The sequence below is a fragment of the Cynocephalus volans genome, chromosome 6 (genome assembly GCF_027409185.1).
Source record: "Cynocephalus volans isolate mCynVol1 chromosome 6, mCynVol1.pri, whole genome shotgun sequence".
In the NCBI taxonomy this organism is placed as follows: Eukaryota; Metazoa; Chordata; class Mammalia; order Dermoptera; family Cynocephalidae; genus Cynocephalus; species Cynocephalus volans.
Genome location: NC_084465.1, coordinates 3,499,648 through 3,512,331, shown reverse-complemented (window position 1 = coordinate 3,512,331; position 12,684 = coordinate 3,499,648). Strand labels below are relative to the sequence as shown.

Genomic DNA, 12,684 nt, shown 5'->3' with positions numbered 1-12,684 from the left:
AGAGCTCAGCGGTTCATTCACAAATCCGCGCCCCAGGCCGTCCCTGGATACGCCTGAGCCGAGTTCTGGGACCCGACGCGCCCGGGGTGCTGGGCACCGGAGAGGGGCCCCCGCTCCCGCCCGGCTCTTCGCTCCTGGGCGGGCGCCCCAGCCCCGCCTGGCACGGGATGTGGGGGTGGGAGAGCAGGCTTTCGCCTGGGAGGGAAAGTTCGCGAGCCAAGTAGTCCGCCCGCTGGGTCCTGGCTCTGACTCGCCGGTCCTCGCTGTTGAACCACGAGTCCCTCCCGGGCCCGGGGGACCCTCCTCCCTACCGGACAGAAGCGCGCCCAGGGCCCCGCCCAGCCACAGACCCCCTCCCTCCGTGCATCGGGGAGCACAGAGCAAGTCACTAGGAATCACCCCCAAGTCGTGCTCACTCAGGGGTTCGCCGCTTACTCGGATGGCGCGGGGGGCGGAAGACAGGGACCCGGCTTTCTCGACCCTCGGAGGAAACCTGCTCCGGGGCCTCCTGGGGGTCCGGCGCTGGAAGCTCCAGCGAGGGATTCCCACACCCAACCCGATGCAGCGGCGAGGCGGGAAGGGGAGTTCAGAGAGGGCAGAGGGACGCGCCCCAGCAGAGGCTGCCTAATTTTGGAAGAAAGGGACTGGGTCCCCCCGAGTGAGCCAAGGCCCGCGCCCGCGCACGCCTCCGACCACCGCTGCCGGGCGTGCGCACTCGGCCAGGCGAGCGCACCGGGGAAAGTGCAGCGTGCGGCTTCCCCGCCACCGCCCCGGACCCCGAGGCAGCTGCCCCGCGTCCAGCTCCCCACCGGCCGGAGAAGCCCTGAGTCCGGGCGAGCCGCCACCGGGTCGCGCCTATGTGCTGCGGCCAGCGCGGGGCCCGCCCCTCCCGCTCCGCAGAGCCGACCCGACTGCGGCGGGCGGAGGGGTGCCCGCGAACGCGCCTGCCCCCGCCCCAGGACCGCAGGTGGCCTGGACACTGCTCCTGGCGCCCCTGCCCACCCCCCGCCCGCGAGCCTGCGAGTGCGAGGCGCCCTGTTTCCCGGGGACGGAGCTTTCCTTTGCCCAGACCCGCATCGCCGCTTTCTTTTCGCTCGGTTTTGTGTTTTCCAGGAGTTGTTTCCACTGTGGAAAGATTCTCGCCAGGGCAGAAGGGCTCCAAGCCTGCATGCAGCCCAGCCCCGGGCCCTGGCGGCCGCTCGCCTCTTTAGGAATCTCGGTTAGAGAGCCGTCCTGGCCGCCCACTGCGGAGAATGGCCCCAGAGAGAGATTTCCACGTTCTGTTTTCAACCCTGAGCTTTCAGGGCTGCTTTGCACTGAGTGCAGCTGAACTTGTCTCTGCAAACACGACAGAAACCCTTAAGTGTCGCCCAATGTGTGTCGTCTGTTTGGGGAACCCGCGCTTTGCCCTGGGAGCGCGCCTGCCGCGCCTCGGTGGCGCTCAGAGTGCCCCCTCCCCCAGGCGCGGCCCCCAACATCTGGAACCCAGAGGCTGTTCGGCCGCCACAGTTCGTCCTGGCAGTGTGAACTGAGAACTAAAACCAGGCAGTTAATTAGAAGAGCTCGCATTTCTCGCTCCCGATAGATGGGCAAGTGTAAATCCCCAGGAATTTAAGGGCATTAGCTACATACGTGGGAAATCCTCGCGCATATCCCATTTCTTTCTCCTGGCCTCTGTTAATACTCTAAACGGTGCAGAGTTCCTGAACTTTGCCGTCAGCACAGAGGCTGTTGTGTCTTAGGGGATTAACTGATGTCAGACACACAAACCCTGAAATTCCTTAACATTAAATACAACACAACTGGCATAGTTTTTAGAGAGATTGGGGAAAGGGAAGAGGAGTTTTTTCGGAGAAGAGAGAGCATTTCTAGAGTGTGTTTTAGCTTTAAAATATTGCTTTGCCTGGCTTTTCTTTAAATGGAGTCAGAAGTGCTGGGATTCAAGAAAAAAGAAGGATGCACTGCCTGAGGTACCAACACTGGGTCCCCATCCTTAATAGGACTGGGACAGGACGGCTGCTCAGGGAAGGGTAGTTTGGGCCTTGGTAAACATTACGGGTGTGACACCACTGCCCGTCTGAGTGTGAGTCCACGAAGCTCATTACTGAGCCTTTGTGCTTGTAAAAGGTCACCACGCTTCACACGAGTGTGTTTCAATACTTAACACAGAAAATGACTGTGTACAGGGATCCCCTCCCCATACTATACATATAAATATGTGTGTCAATTATAGTCACGCTAAAGAAATGGCCAACTTTGTTAAACTCAGAGGAATTGATCAATTATGGAATCAAGTACAGGAAATGCGTGGATTTAATTCACATTTTTGTCACCCTTTTGTATAAAACTATATATCTTTATATATTTCTATTTGATAAAGATAAAAATCAACCCCATTGCTTTAACTTAAAAGTACATTTTTAAAAAATCTGTCTCCCCCACGAAACCAGTATATAACTCTATATGGGTTCCCCCCAGTTAAGCTACCCGGTTGTTGGTATTTGGGGGTGGGATGATTGTTTAGATATTTTCTTCCTTACATTCAGCCTAGACTAATGAGTGATCGTGTCACTAGCTGTAGGTAACTTGGCTGGGCTGGATCTGGGTGGTTTGAGTTAGATCTGTACTTGCCTAAAATTCTGGAACTCTCTAGCCACCCTAATCATACTTCAGAAAATGGTGGAAAGTTAGCATATGTGAGTTTATGCTACACTAGCCTCTCTGCGATTACCCGTAGCCTTTAGGGGAGAAAGGAGAAGAAAAGAGTGTTCTGCTCTGTGAGGTGAAGCGGGTATTTCCAGAGTTCCTGTTGAACATCTTGTTTTCTCTCCAAAGGTTGATAGGAAGACAGTGGATAGACACTAGCATCTCTTCCACCTGTAAATGATTGTAAGATGGAGAGGGTGGCTAATTTTTTTCAGAGCTCATTATCCTTGTATATGTTTTTTCCTTCTTGTTTGGGTGTGCTTAGCCAGCTGGAGCCATAGATGCCACCCTCCAAAGTCCTTTATCAGACTAATTTTACTTATTCGAATCTAGATTATTTGGAATGTGCCACTTTCTCCGGAATGGCTGCAGTACGAGAGGGCATGTTCGTTAGCGTGGAGGCCTTAGGTCACCAACAGGTCTGCTCTCCCGATCATGACCTTCACGGTGGCTCTGGGAAGACGCCAGCCAACCAGACCCCAACGCCACACCCGAGAGCATGCGACTGTTTAGTGAAGACGCCGGCGCCCACGTACAGTGAGAGTGAGCCCAACTTGCACAGGGGTTCAAATTCAATGGCAGTAAAACAGGGTGAGAGAGCGGGAAGGGGACAGCAGAAGCAAGGTCATCCCAAGCAAGAGTCGTCCGGCCCTGGAGAAACGCCCAGGGAGGGCGGGCGGCGGGGCCACGGAGGACTCAGTTTGGGTGTGGGGTTTCCACAAGTAAAGCGGCCCTTCGGATTGTCCTTCAGAAGCGTCTGTTTTCATAAGAAGCCACGTTGGGGACGGTTTCTGCCTCTTTGGTCTGCAGCTCTGGCTATCTGCCCACTTACCCCGTCTTCCCACCTCTCTCAGGCAGGTACTGGGGGCCTAGGCGCCAAGAGCACGTCCTCTCCCCGTGGCTGGAGCAGCAGGGCGGTCCCCAGTGGGTGCCTCACCCACTCTGCTCCCCAGCCCCCGGGGGGCTTTAGCTGAGCACAGGCACTGGCGCCGCGATGCCCGGCCACCCTCTCCGGCCGCGCATCCACCGGCGACGACCCACCCACCCAGCTCCGGACGCTGCGCCCCCGGCGGAACTGGGGCAGGGAGAGGCCAAGGGCCTGGCCCGTGAGGGTGTGTGAGCCCCCGGCCCCCACGACGCTTCCAGGCCCGACTGCTGCGTTTAACCCCTTCCTTCCTGGGGTTATTTAGACACGGTCCCTGACCGCAGCCCCCAGCCTCCCCGAGCCCAGCCCCAGAGTTCGCCCCCTGGGGCCGTGGGCCCGTCTTCTTTGGCTCGGAGGTGAGCACAGACACGCGACCTCGGTGCGCGCTGCCCCCTGCTCCCCGCGCCCTTTCATTTCGGCCTTTGTCTGCAGGCCAGGGTCGGGGCGGCAGCGCCAGGAGCCGAGGGCGGCTCTCTGCCAGGCGGGAGGCTCCCAAATCCCGGTCGTGGGGGCTCGGCTCCTGTCCAGGGCCGCGGGGCCGGCCCGGCCGGATTTTGCTGGGGTGGAGATTTTGCTTCCCCGAAGTGCAGGGCGTCTCTGCCCGCCGAGTGGCGAGATCCCCGCGAGCGAACGGCGCTCCCACTGCCTTCGTTATCTCCGAGCGTGCCCACGTCAGTCTGGAGAAGGGAGGGCACGAGGGGACGGTAGAGCGGCCAGGAAAGTCCCCCTGCTGCGGCCTCGATGGGAGCAAGCGCGGGAGGCTTCACGGGCAGCCGGGCACCGGCGTCTCCGGGAGCGCGGCGCCGATTCGGTGCGCAGTGCCCGGTGCCTGGAAGCCTGCGCCCCTCTCTACGCTGTCCGAGGCCCCTCCTCGGGCAGCCAGCCTCGGAAATACGGAGGGTGGTTCTCTGGAAGCGGGTGGTTCGCGAGAACTCTGCTGGTCCCGGGTGAAAGTAGAAGGGAAACGGGGTTCCCGGGCCCGAGCCTCGCTTTACGTCCGAGGAGAAACAAACGTCCGGGGCCGGTTCGTCTGATCGCGCGCGGGGAAGCCGCTGGGGTCCAGCGAGCCGAGGAGCGCGGCGGCTGGCGGGGCGCAGGGCCGCGGGGCGAGCAGCGGCCGGGGCTGGCATCTCCGCCCTAGCGACGCCGCGTCCGGGAAGAGACTTGCCGAGGCTGACTCCCGCGCATCCCCAGAAGTCACAGCCAGGGCGGTGTCCCAGAGGGCGCAGGACTGGGCCCCAAGCACGTTTTAGAAGCTTCCCGCAACAGCTCGTGGTGATTTCTGTGCCTATAAGACTTAGGGTACCCCGCACCCCCGGGCAAGCCAACGTTCTGCAGCCTCACCTCGTCTGCCCACCTCCTCCCTGGCCCTTTGAATGGTGCCCACTCTCAGCTCTTTCCCGGAGCTATTTTCATGTTTGGCCCACGTTGGGTGGCTTGAGACCCTGCTCTAAATATTTCCTTCCTCACTCCACCTTCTCTCTCCATCTTCCAGGCGGTAACCCATGAATTCCCCTTCTTCCCCAAACCCACCTGACCCTGCAGCCTGGAGATACGGGTCAGGTGACCGTCCACAAACAGGCGAGGCTTGCCTGGAGTCAGGGCTGCTTTGCAAGGTTTATGTTGCAGCCATGAATTTGGGTCTGGGACGCAGGAAAGAGCACCTCTGAAGTCCCACACCACGGGCTCGGGTAATGCAAAGGCGACCAGAGGCAGAGGTTTCCAAGAAATCAGAAAACACTCCTCAGGAGATGGGCTGTTTGGTTTTCATGGGACGGGTGTGGACGTTAGCCTGGGATGGCTTTGCAGGAAGCAAAACTCCTCTGGGTTCTCCTTCCACCCACTCCATGTCAGGAGACCTGGAGAAATTGGACTATCCATTTTCTGACTGGTGATGATTAGAGTTCTGAGAACTGCAGGAAATTTTCTCCAAAAAAAAAAAAAAAAAAAAAAACCCTCCGTAAGCCCCATTTCCCACAAACCCTCACCAGCCCCATTTTCCTAGGGGCAAGTGGACTGTGGAGTTTCATTTTTTGAGAGCCAGGGAGGACCCCTAGCAGGTATGTGCCTAGCCAGAAAATTTGGTGAGGACCCCTCTAATGGGGCACGTGGAAGGAGGCAGAAAGAGAGATGGGAGTCACCTCAAGTGAGAAGTGTCGTCCCCACCCTGCTGCAGATGCACAGAGGATGGATGACAGTCCCTATCTGCCTGTACAGCCTACCACACCCAGGCCACCTGCCCACCTCCACCACCTTTAGCTGCTAGGAGACCCAGCCCAGTGCCTTCTCCAACCATTGCCCACTCTCCCCGTCTGGGGGTTAATTTCCTGGGAGCAGCACATTGGCCACTGTTGCTTCATGACCCACCCCGCCAGCACTCTGGAGCCTGCTGTGGGTGAACAGTGCTGGTGCAGAGCCAGGACAGGACCTAGGTATGGACGCGAGGAGAGCTGAGCCAAGCTAGGGCACAACGTGCAAGCCTCGAGGTGGCCTGGTAGGTCACACTGCCTGGGGAGGTGAGCCTGACAGCTTCCTGCTGGCTGCCCTAGGCCCAGAAGTCTGCTCCGTGGTGGGCCTTGGCTGCTGGGCACCCTGCAGCTGCCCAGGGTCGGTCAGAGGTATGCGCGGGCTTTGGTCTCCCTCCCCCCTCCTCCCCCATCGAGGGTACTTATATTGTGCCAGTGCTCCTGCACCCTCAGAGCTGCCCTTTTGGATGTTTCTAGAAGTTCACAAATTTCCATTAAAATGCATCTTAAATGATGGACAGGCGAGCCTGGGGTAAGGAGGATGTTCGCAGGGGAGAGAAAAGCAAACAGGAGGGAGTCTGGGGGGTGGGAGAGAAGAGGAAACGAAGCTCGAGTTGGACATTCTGACAGCAGCTGGAAAGGAAGTTGAGGAAGATAAAGAAAAGAGAGAAGGGGAAACAAATTGGGGCCCCCACCCTGCCATGCGAGTCCTAATTCCCCTTTCAAATTGGCCCTGCTCTCCTGCGAAACTAGTTTAAAGGATTTTAAGACAAAGAAAAAGAGGTGAATGGCCTGGAAGCTCTTCAATCCGGGTAGAGACGTCGGGGCGGGGGTCGGATGGTCCGGCCGCAGCTGGGGGCGGCAGCTGCCCTCGGAGCGTTTTGTCCCCGGGTGGTTGTGAGGGTTTGGCTGAACGGTCAGGCCCCCTCTCCTTTCCAAAGGAGGTTTAGTTACAAGCCCTGTGCTCCTTCACTTCTCCTCCCGCAAACGGAGCCCCGGATCGCGCTCCCACGCTGTCCCGGATCTGTGCGTGTGCGCGTTCCCTGAGGACCCGTGTCCGCGGGTGGAACCCCGCGTGCACGCGCCTCCCCGCACACGCACACGCACACGCGCGCGCACTTGCAGCGAGTGTCTGCAGGAGTGTCCTGCGCGCCAGCTCCGCGTCTAAGCCAGGAAGCTGCGGGGTGACCAAAGTCAAATGTAAGTGACAGTTTTCCTCTCCGCCAGCAAGGAGAGCGGACCACAGGAGTCCCTTTGTATCTCGGCAGCTCATTTAATATTATTTATGCATTTTTGTGCAAGGAATTGTGGGATTTCTCCCCAAGGTAAACAATATGGAAATGTTAAAAATAGCAGTCTTCCCGTGCGTGTGCACATACGCACATCGGGGTGACGCGCTGGGGCTGCCGCGAGGGTCCTCAGATCCCTGAACCGACAAGCGACGGGGAAAGCGCGAGCGAGCGCAGGGGACGCGGTCTGGGGCATCGCCGGGTTCTGGGGGCTCCCGGGCTCGGCGGCTGAGGACGCGGCCGCTTTAAGGGGGGGAGGGGCGGAGGCGGCGGGGGAGGGGCGGCGGGCGGCTCCTGTCACCGAGCGGCCGCCGGCGCGTCACGTGGGCCCGCGGCGCCGCGGCGATTGGCCCGAGGCACGTGTCCAGGAGACGGGCCCGCGACGTCACTCGAGGGGGCTCTGTTAAAAATAAGCACAAAAATCCAGAGTGAAAGTGTCTCCGCTTGCGCCGAGTGGCCTGGAGGTTTCCCGAGCCCGCGCGGAGGCCGAGTCGGCGAGGGCGCGCGACGGCGAGGAGCGCGGGCGGCCCAGCCCGGCCCGGCCCGCGCCTCCCGCCCCTCGCCCCTCGCCCATGCGACCCGGGCCGCGGAGCTCGGCGGGGCTCGGCAAGGGCGCGGCCGCACGCCGGTGGGGCGCCCCGGCCCGCAGCGGGGCGGCGGCCGCGCAGAAGGGGCCCCGAGGCCGGCCGAGCGCAGCGCGAGCCCGCGGGCCTCCATGTGCGCGCTGACCGCTCGCGCCCCGCACCCTCGAGGCCCGGCCGGCGTGGGCGCCGGAGAGCGCGCTGCCTGCATGCGCGCAGCGCCAGCCCCGGGCGGCCGAGGCGGCAGCGCCGGAGCCGGAGGCAGCCGGCCGCGGAGAGGGGCGCGGAGCCCGGGAGGGCCGTTGTGACTGTGCCGAGCTCGGGGCGCTGCAGAGACTAGGACCGGACCCTTGAGAATCTGCCGGCGTCCGGGACCGCCGGGCGACTCTCGGTATTTTCGAACCCAACTCGTGGATCCGAACGTGGCTGCGCTCCGCGCGCGGCCGCCCCGCACGCCTTCGGACGACGCGGCGGGGTGTGGGCGCGAGGGTCTTCGCGTGCGTGGCGGGCGAGCCGAAGGCCGTTTTCCAGGGGGCTCCCTGGAGAACCAGTTGGGGATTCGCCGTGAACAGCATGGAGGACAATGACCCCAAGCCCAGCGAAGCGGCGGCGGCGGCGGAGGAGCAGCGGCAGCCGGAATCCTGCCCCGGCGGCGGCGCGGGCGGCGGTGGCGGCGGCAGCCCGGGCGACGCGGACACCGGCCGCCGGCGGGCTCTGATGCTCCCGGCGGTCTTGCAGGCGCCGGGCAACCACCAGCACCCGCACCGCATCACCAACTTCTTCATAGATAACATCCTGCGGCCGGAGTTCGGCCGGCGAAAGGACGCAGGGACGTACTGTGCGGGCGCCGGAGCAGGCAGAGGCGGCGGCGCGGGCGGAGCCGAGGGAGGCGGCGGCGCGGGCGGCGCCGAGCAGCTCCTGGGCTCGGGCACCCGGGAGCCCCGGCAGAACCCGCCGTGTGCGCCCGGCGGGGGCGGGCAGCTACTCGCCGGAGGCGGCGACTCTCCGGGTGACGGGGAAGGCGGCTCTAAGACGCTGGCGCTACACGGTGGCACCAAGAAAGGCAGCGATCCCGGAGGTCCCCTGGACGGGGCGCTTAAGGCCCGCGCCTTGAGCGGCGGCGACCTGTCGCTGAGCTCGGACTCGGACAGCTCGCAGGCCAGCGCCAACCTGGGCGCGCAACCCATGCTCTGGCCGGCCTGGGTCTACTGCACGCGTTACTCGGACCGACCTTCCTCAGGTGAGCCCGGGGAGTGCCCCTGGCCCGGCCCGGCCCGCCTCGGGGAGGCCCGCGGGGCTGCGGGGCGCGCTGGCGCGGGAACTCACCGGGAGAAAGACGACATCACGAGCCCCCCCCCCGACACACACACACACACACACACACGCACACGCACACGCACACACACATACACACACACACACACACGGCGACACTGTTGCCGCTGAAGCTGGCCGGACAGTGGCCGGGAGGTGAGGGCAGGACTGATTCTAGCAGGGTTCGGGCTTCTTAGGACAGCAGCAGCTACAGGGCGCGCTCTCTCTCTCTCTCTCTCTGGCCTTTTTGGGCATCTCCTCGCTGCCCCTCGCCCACCCTTCTCCTGGAGGTTTGGAGTTTACTTGGTGAGAACGCAGGTGGCTGGAAGACAGGCCCGGAAACGTGCACTTTCAACCGGTTCCCCGGGATGTTCCAACTCAGACCAGATCCGGGACCCACACCCCGGCCCACCGCCCTGTGATCCAGTTATCCCAGCTGTAGTCGGGAAGGGAAGGTCCAGGCTCCCTGCTCTTCTTCAGTCTCTTTGGCCTGGGCTGACAACGGGGCTGTGGGGGGCTCACAGGGGAGGGTGGAAAACAGAGGCGCCCTTTCTCCTTTGCTTGACTTTGTTTGCCGAGGGCGCGCGCAGGAGCTCAGCACCTTCCTGCACCCATAGCTTGGGAGAGGGACGCAACTGTCCGACCTGGGCACCTGCAATCCCCCAAGTAGAAAGGACCCTCTCCCAGGACTTCCTCGGATCTGCTGGTGGTAGGAAAGAAGCAGCTTTCGAGGCGCTTGCAGAGGCGTGGGCATATTCTTTCATATATCTGGGATTTTAAGAAGCGAAGTCCCTGTCGTCGTAGGCACATTAGGTGCGGGTCTGCGGCTGGGAACCGCCATTAGGAGTGGGCTCCATTTGTCCCCGAGCTGGTAGAGGACTCCTGTGCCCACAACCCTCCACTGTTTTGTGGGATCTTTTACCCAGATTACAGCCCTACTGTCACCCCTCGGCCATCTTCTTGCCGAAATGTGTGTGTGTTTCTGATGAAATCCGAATGTCTCCAAGCTAGATCTGAAATTTGCTCTATTGTTCTCGCCTCCCTCCTTTGTTAATATTTAATTAACATATAGGCGCACAAAGCCGGTCTCGAGGAGCCCTGGCCTGGCGCTGTGTGGCGCCCGAGGCGGGCCGCTCCAGGCTCCAGCAGCCCCCCGGGGACCGGTGGCCCTACCCGGCCCGACCCGAGTCGCTGGTCTTTCTGGGCTTTTAAAAACCCCCATAAGATAACATTCATGTTTTTCGGTGTTTAAGAAAGAAGAGACGATGGGAGTTTTCTTGAGGAGGTTTTGTTCTGTTTCCAAGGCTCCTTAAGTGTTTGCCTTTTGAAGGAAAATCAAGAAAGAAAAGAAACTAAAAATTGTAATTTTAGGAAGATTTTCTTTCCGTAAAAATATGGTCTTTTGGAGGGCTGGTCGGTGCGTGCATTAACACGCCCCGGGAGCAGGAGCGTGGGGCCGGGGTCGGGGCGGGAGGGGTGGAGCACGAGGCTCCGTCGTGTCCGGGCAGGTGCAGGCCGCCCCGGGCCTCTCCCGGCCTCTCCCGCGCTCCCCGCCCCATGTCCTTTCCCCTCCGCTGGCCCCCCTGGAGCCGGCCCGCCGCGTTGGATCCGCACCGCCCAGCACAGCCAGGCCCGGCGGCGCGGAGCCCGCGCCGTCCCCCTGAGCGCGACGGTGACTTAGTGCGTGCGCGGGGGTGGCGGTGTGAGTGCGCGTGTGCTGGAGAAGTAAAAGGCCGGGGGTTGAGCCATCCGGCCTGGGCGCCACCTCTCTTTACGGGTTTGCTTCCCAGAGCGGGTGCCCGGCTGGGTCGGCGACAGGGGAGATCTCTGGGCCCACCCTGGGCCTCCGGTGCGTCCCCGACTCCTCGCTGGGCACGGCCTCGGTGCCCTTGTCCACCCTCCTGGCTCGGGAGGGTGCAGCCCCGGGCCTCCAAATGAGGGAGGTCCCTCCGAGGCCATCGCGCGGGGTGGCCCGGCTGTTCCCTGACCCTGAAGAGGGGGAGGGGGTCCAGCCTTCTCCAGCCTTTTCTTTGGAGCTGGGCCGGGCGCTCCCCAAAGTTGGCTCATGCACCCCACAGATGGAGGAACCCCGATGGCATGTCACTACCGGCCAGTGGCCTTGCCTGCCTCTTCCCTCACAGAAGCTCCTCCTGGGGTTGAGCTTCTTGACACCAACAAAAATAAACCGCTTACCTCCCCCTCCCCCCCGCCCTTTTTCGTGGATGGCCGGTCCCAGGAGGTTGACACCACCCTGTCCAAGCCACGGGGCACTTCCTGGGAGGAGGCCCCTCGATCTGCCCAGCGTCAGCTAGGCCTGCCCTGGGCCTCTGTGAGGCAGCCCAGGGTCTGGGGGAGGGGAGGACACACGGCCATCGTCTGTCCCCAGAAAGGGCCAGGTCTCCTCTCCTTGACAGGGGTACTGGGGAGACTTCCAGTGGGCAAAGAGACCAGCCGTGGCTCGGTACTGCTCATCCATCCTCAAAGGAGGGCCCATAGGGCCGTTGGTTGGAGTCGGGAAGGGGGCAGGGGTGGCGGCAGCAGCTCTGGACCCCTCCTGTTGTCGGGGGCCCCCTGTCCCCATCGCAAACACCCAGGGCTCCTCTGTCTCTCTGACTGGCCTGCCCCTCTCCCCAGTCTCCCCCATCTCCTCTCTCCCAGCACTTTTCTCCTTTCCTCCTCCTTATTCCTGGACAGAGCCTCAGAGAGTGCTGGGAAAACACACCAGAAAGTTTGGGGGTTTTGGTTTCTTCCCAGAGTTTTGCTTTCACCTAGAGACCGTATGTTTGCCATCGACCTTTCCACTGAGCCTGCCCTTTACAACATCCACACCCCACACCCAGATTTCCCTCCCTCAGGGTGCTGGGCTGGTGAAAGCCCGTGCCCAGACCCAAGTCCAGCCCAACTTCCGGCCAGTGCAGCCTGGAGTGGCCTTGGGCCAGTCGCTTCTGCCCTCAGGTCTCCATGTCCTTGCCCGTGGTGCCTGTTTGGTGACTCACCTCTGGTAAGGAGGCAGGCCTCCCAGCCGTCGGTAACCTGCATTCTCTTTGTCCCCCATGTCGCCCAGGTCCGCGGTCTCGCAAACCAAAGAAGAAGAACCCAAACAGAGAAGACAAGCGGCCGCGCACGGCCTTCACCGCCGAGCAGCTGCAGAGGCTCAAGGCCGAGTTCCAGACCAACAGGTACCTGACGGAGCAGAGGCGCCAGAGCCTGGCGCAGGAGCTCAGCCTCAACGAGTCACAGATCAAGATCTGGTTCCAGAACAAGCGTGCCAAGATCAAGAAGGCCACGGGCAGCAAGAACACACTGGCCGTGCACCTCATGGCACAGGGCCTGTACAACCACTCCACCACCGCCAAGGAGGGCAAGTCGGACAGCGAGTAGGGGCGGCGGGGGCGCAGGGTCCGGGCCTCAGTCCTCGCTAAACAATGCAATAATTTAAAATCATAAACAAAGGGCCAGTGTACAAAGATTATACCAGCATTAATAGTGGAAATATCGTGTATCTGCTATGGTTCTGCAATATTCTATGTATATATAATTTACAGGTGGTGTAAAATCCAAAATATCCAACTATAAAATATTTTTTGTGTTTATAAGATTATGCTAATTTTATGATTTTTTTT

At 61.3% G+C, this 12,684-nt stretch overlaps 1 protein-coding gene across 1 annotated transcript; it reads left to right on the top strand.

The window, feature by feature from the left end:
- The first annotated feature begins 8,320 nt into the window (after nt 1-8,320).
- Nucleotides 8,321-12,442, top strand: EN2 (engrailed homeobox 2). The gene is made up of 2 exons (XM_063098676.1): nt 8,321-8,987; nt 12,126-12,442. The coding sequence occupies exons 1-2, from the start codon at nt 8,321-8,323 to the stop codon at nt 12,440-12,442; spliced, it is 984 nt and encodes a 327-aa protein (XP_062954746.1).
- Nucleotides 12,443-12,684: the final 242 nt, after the last annotated feature.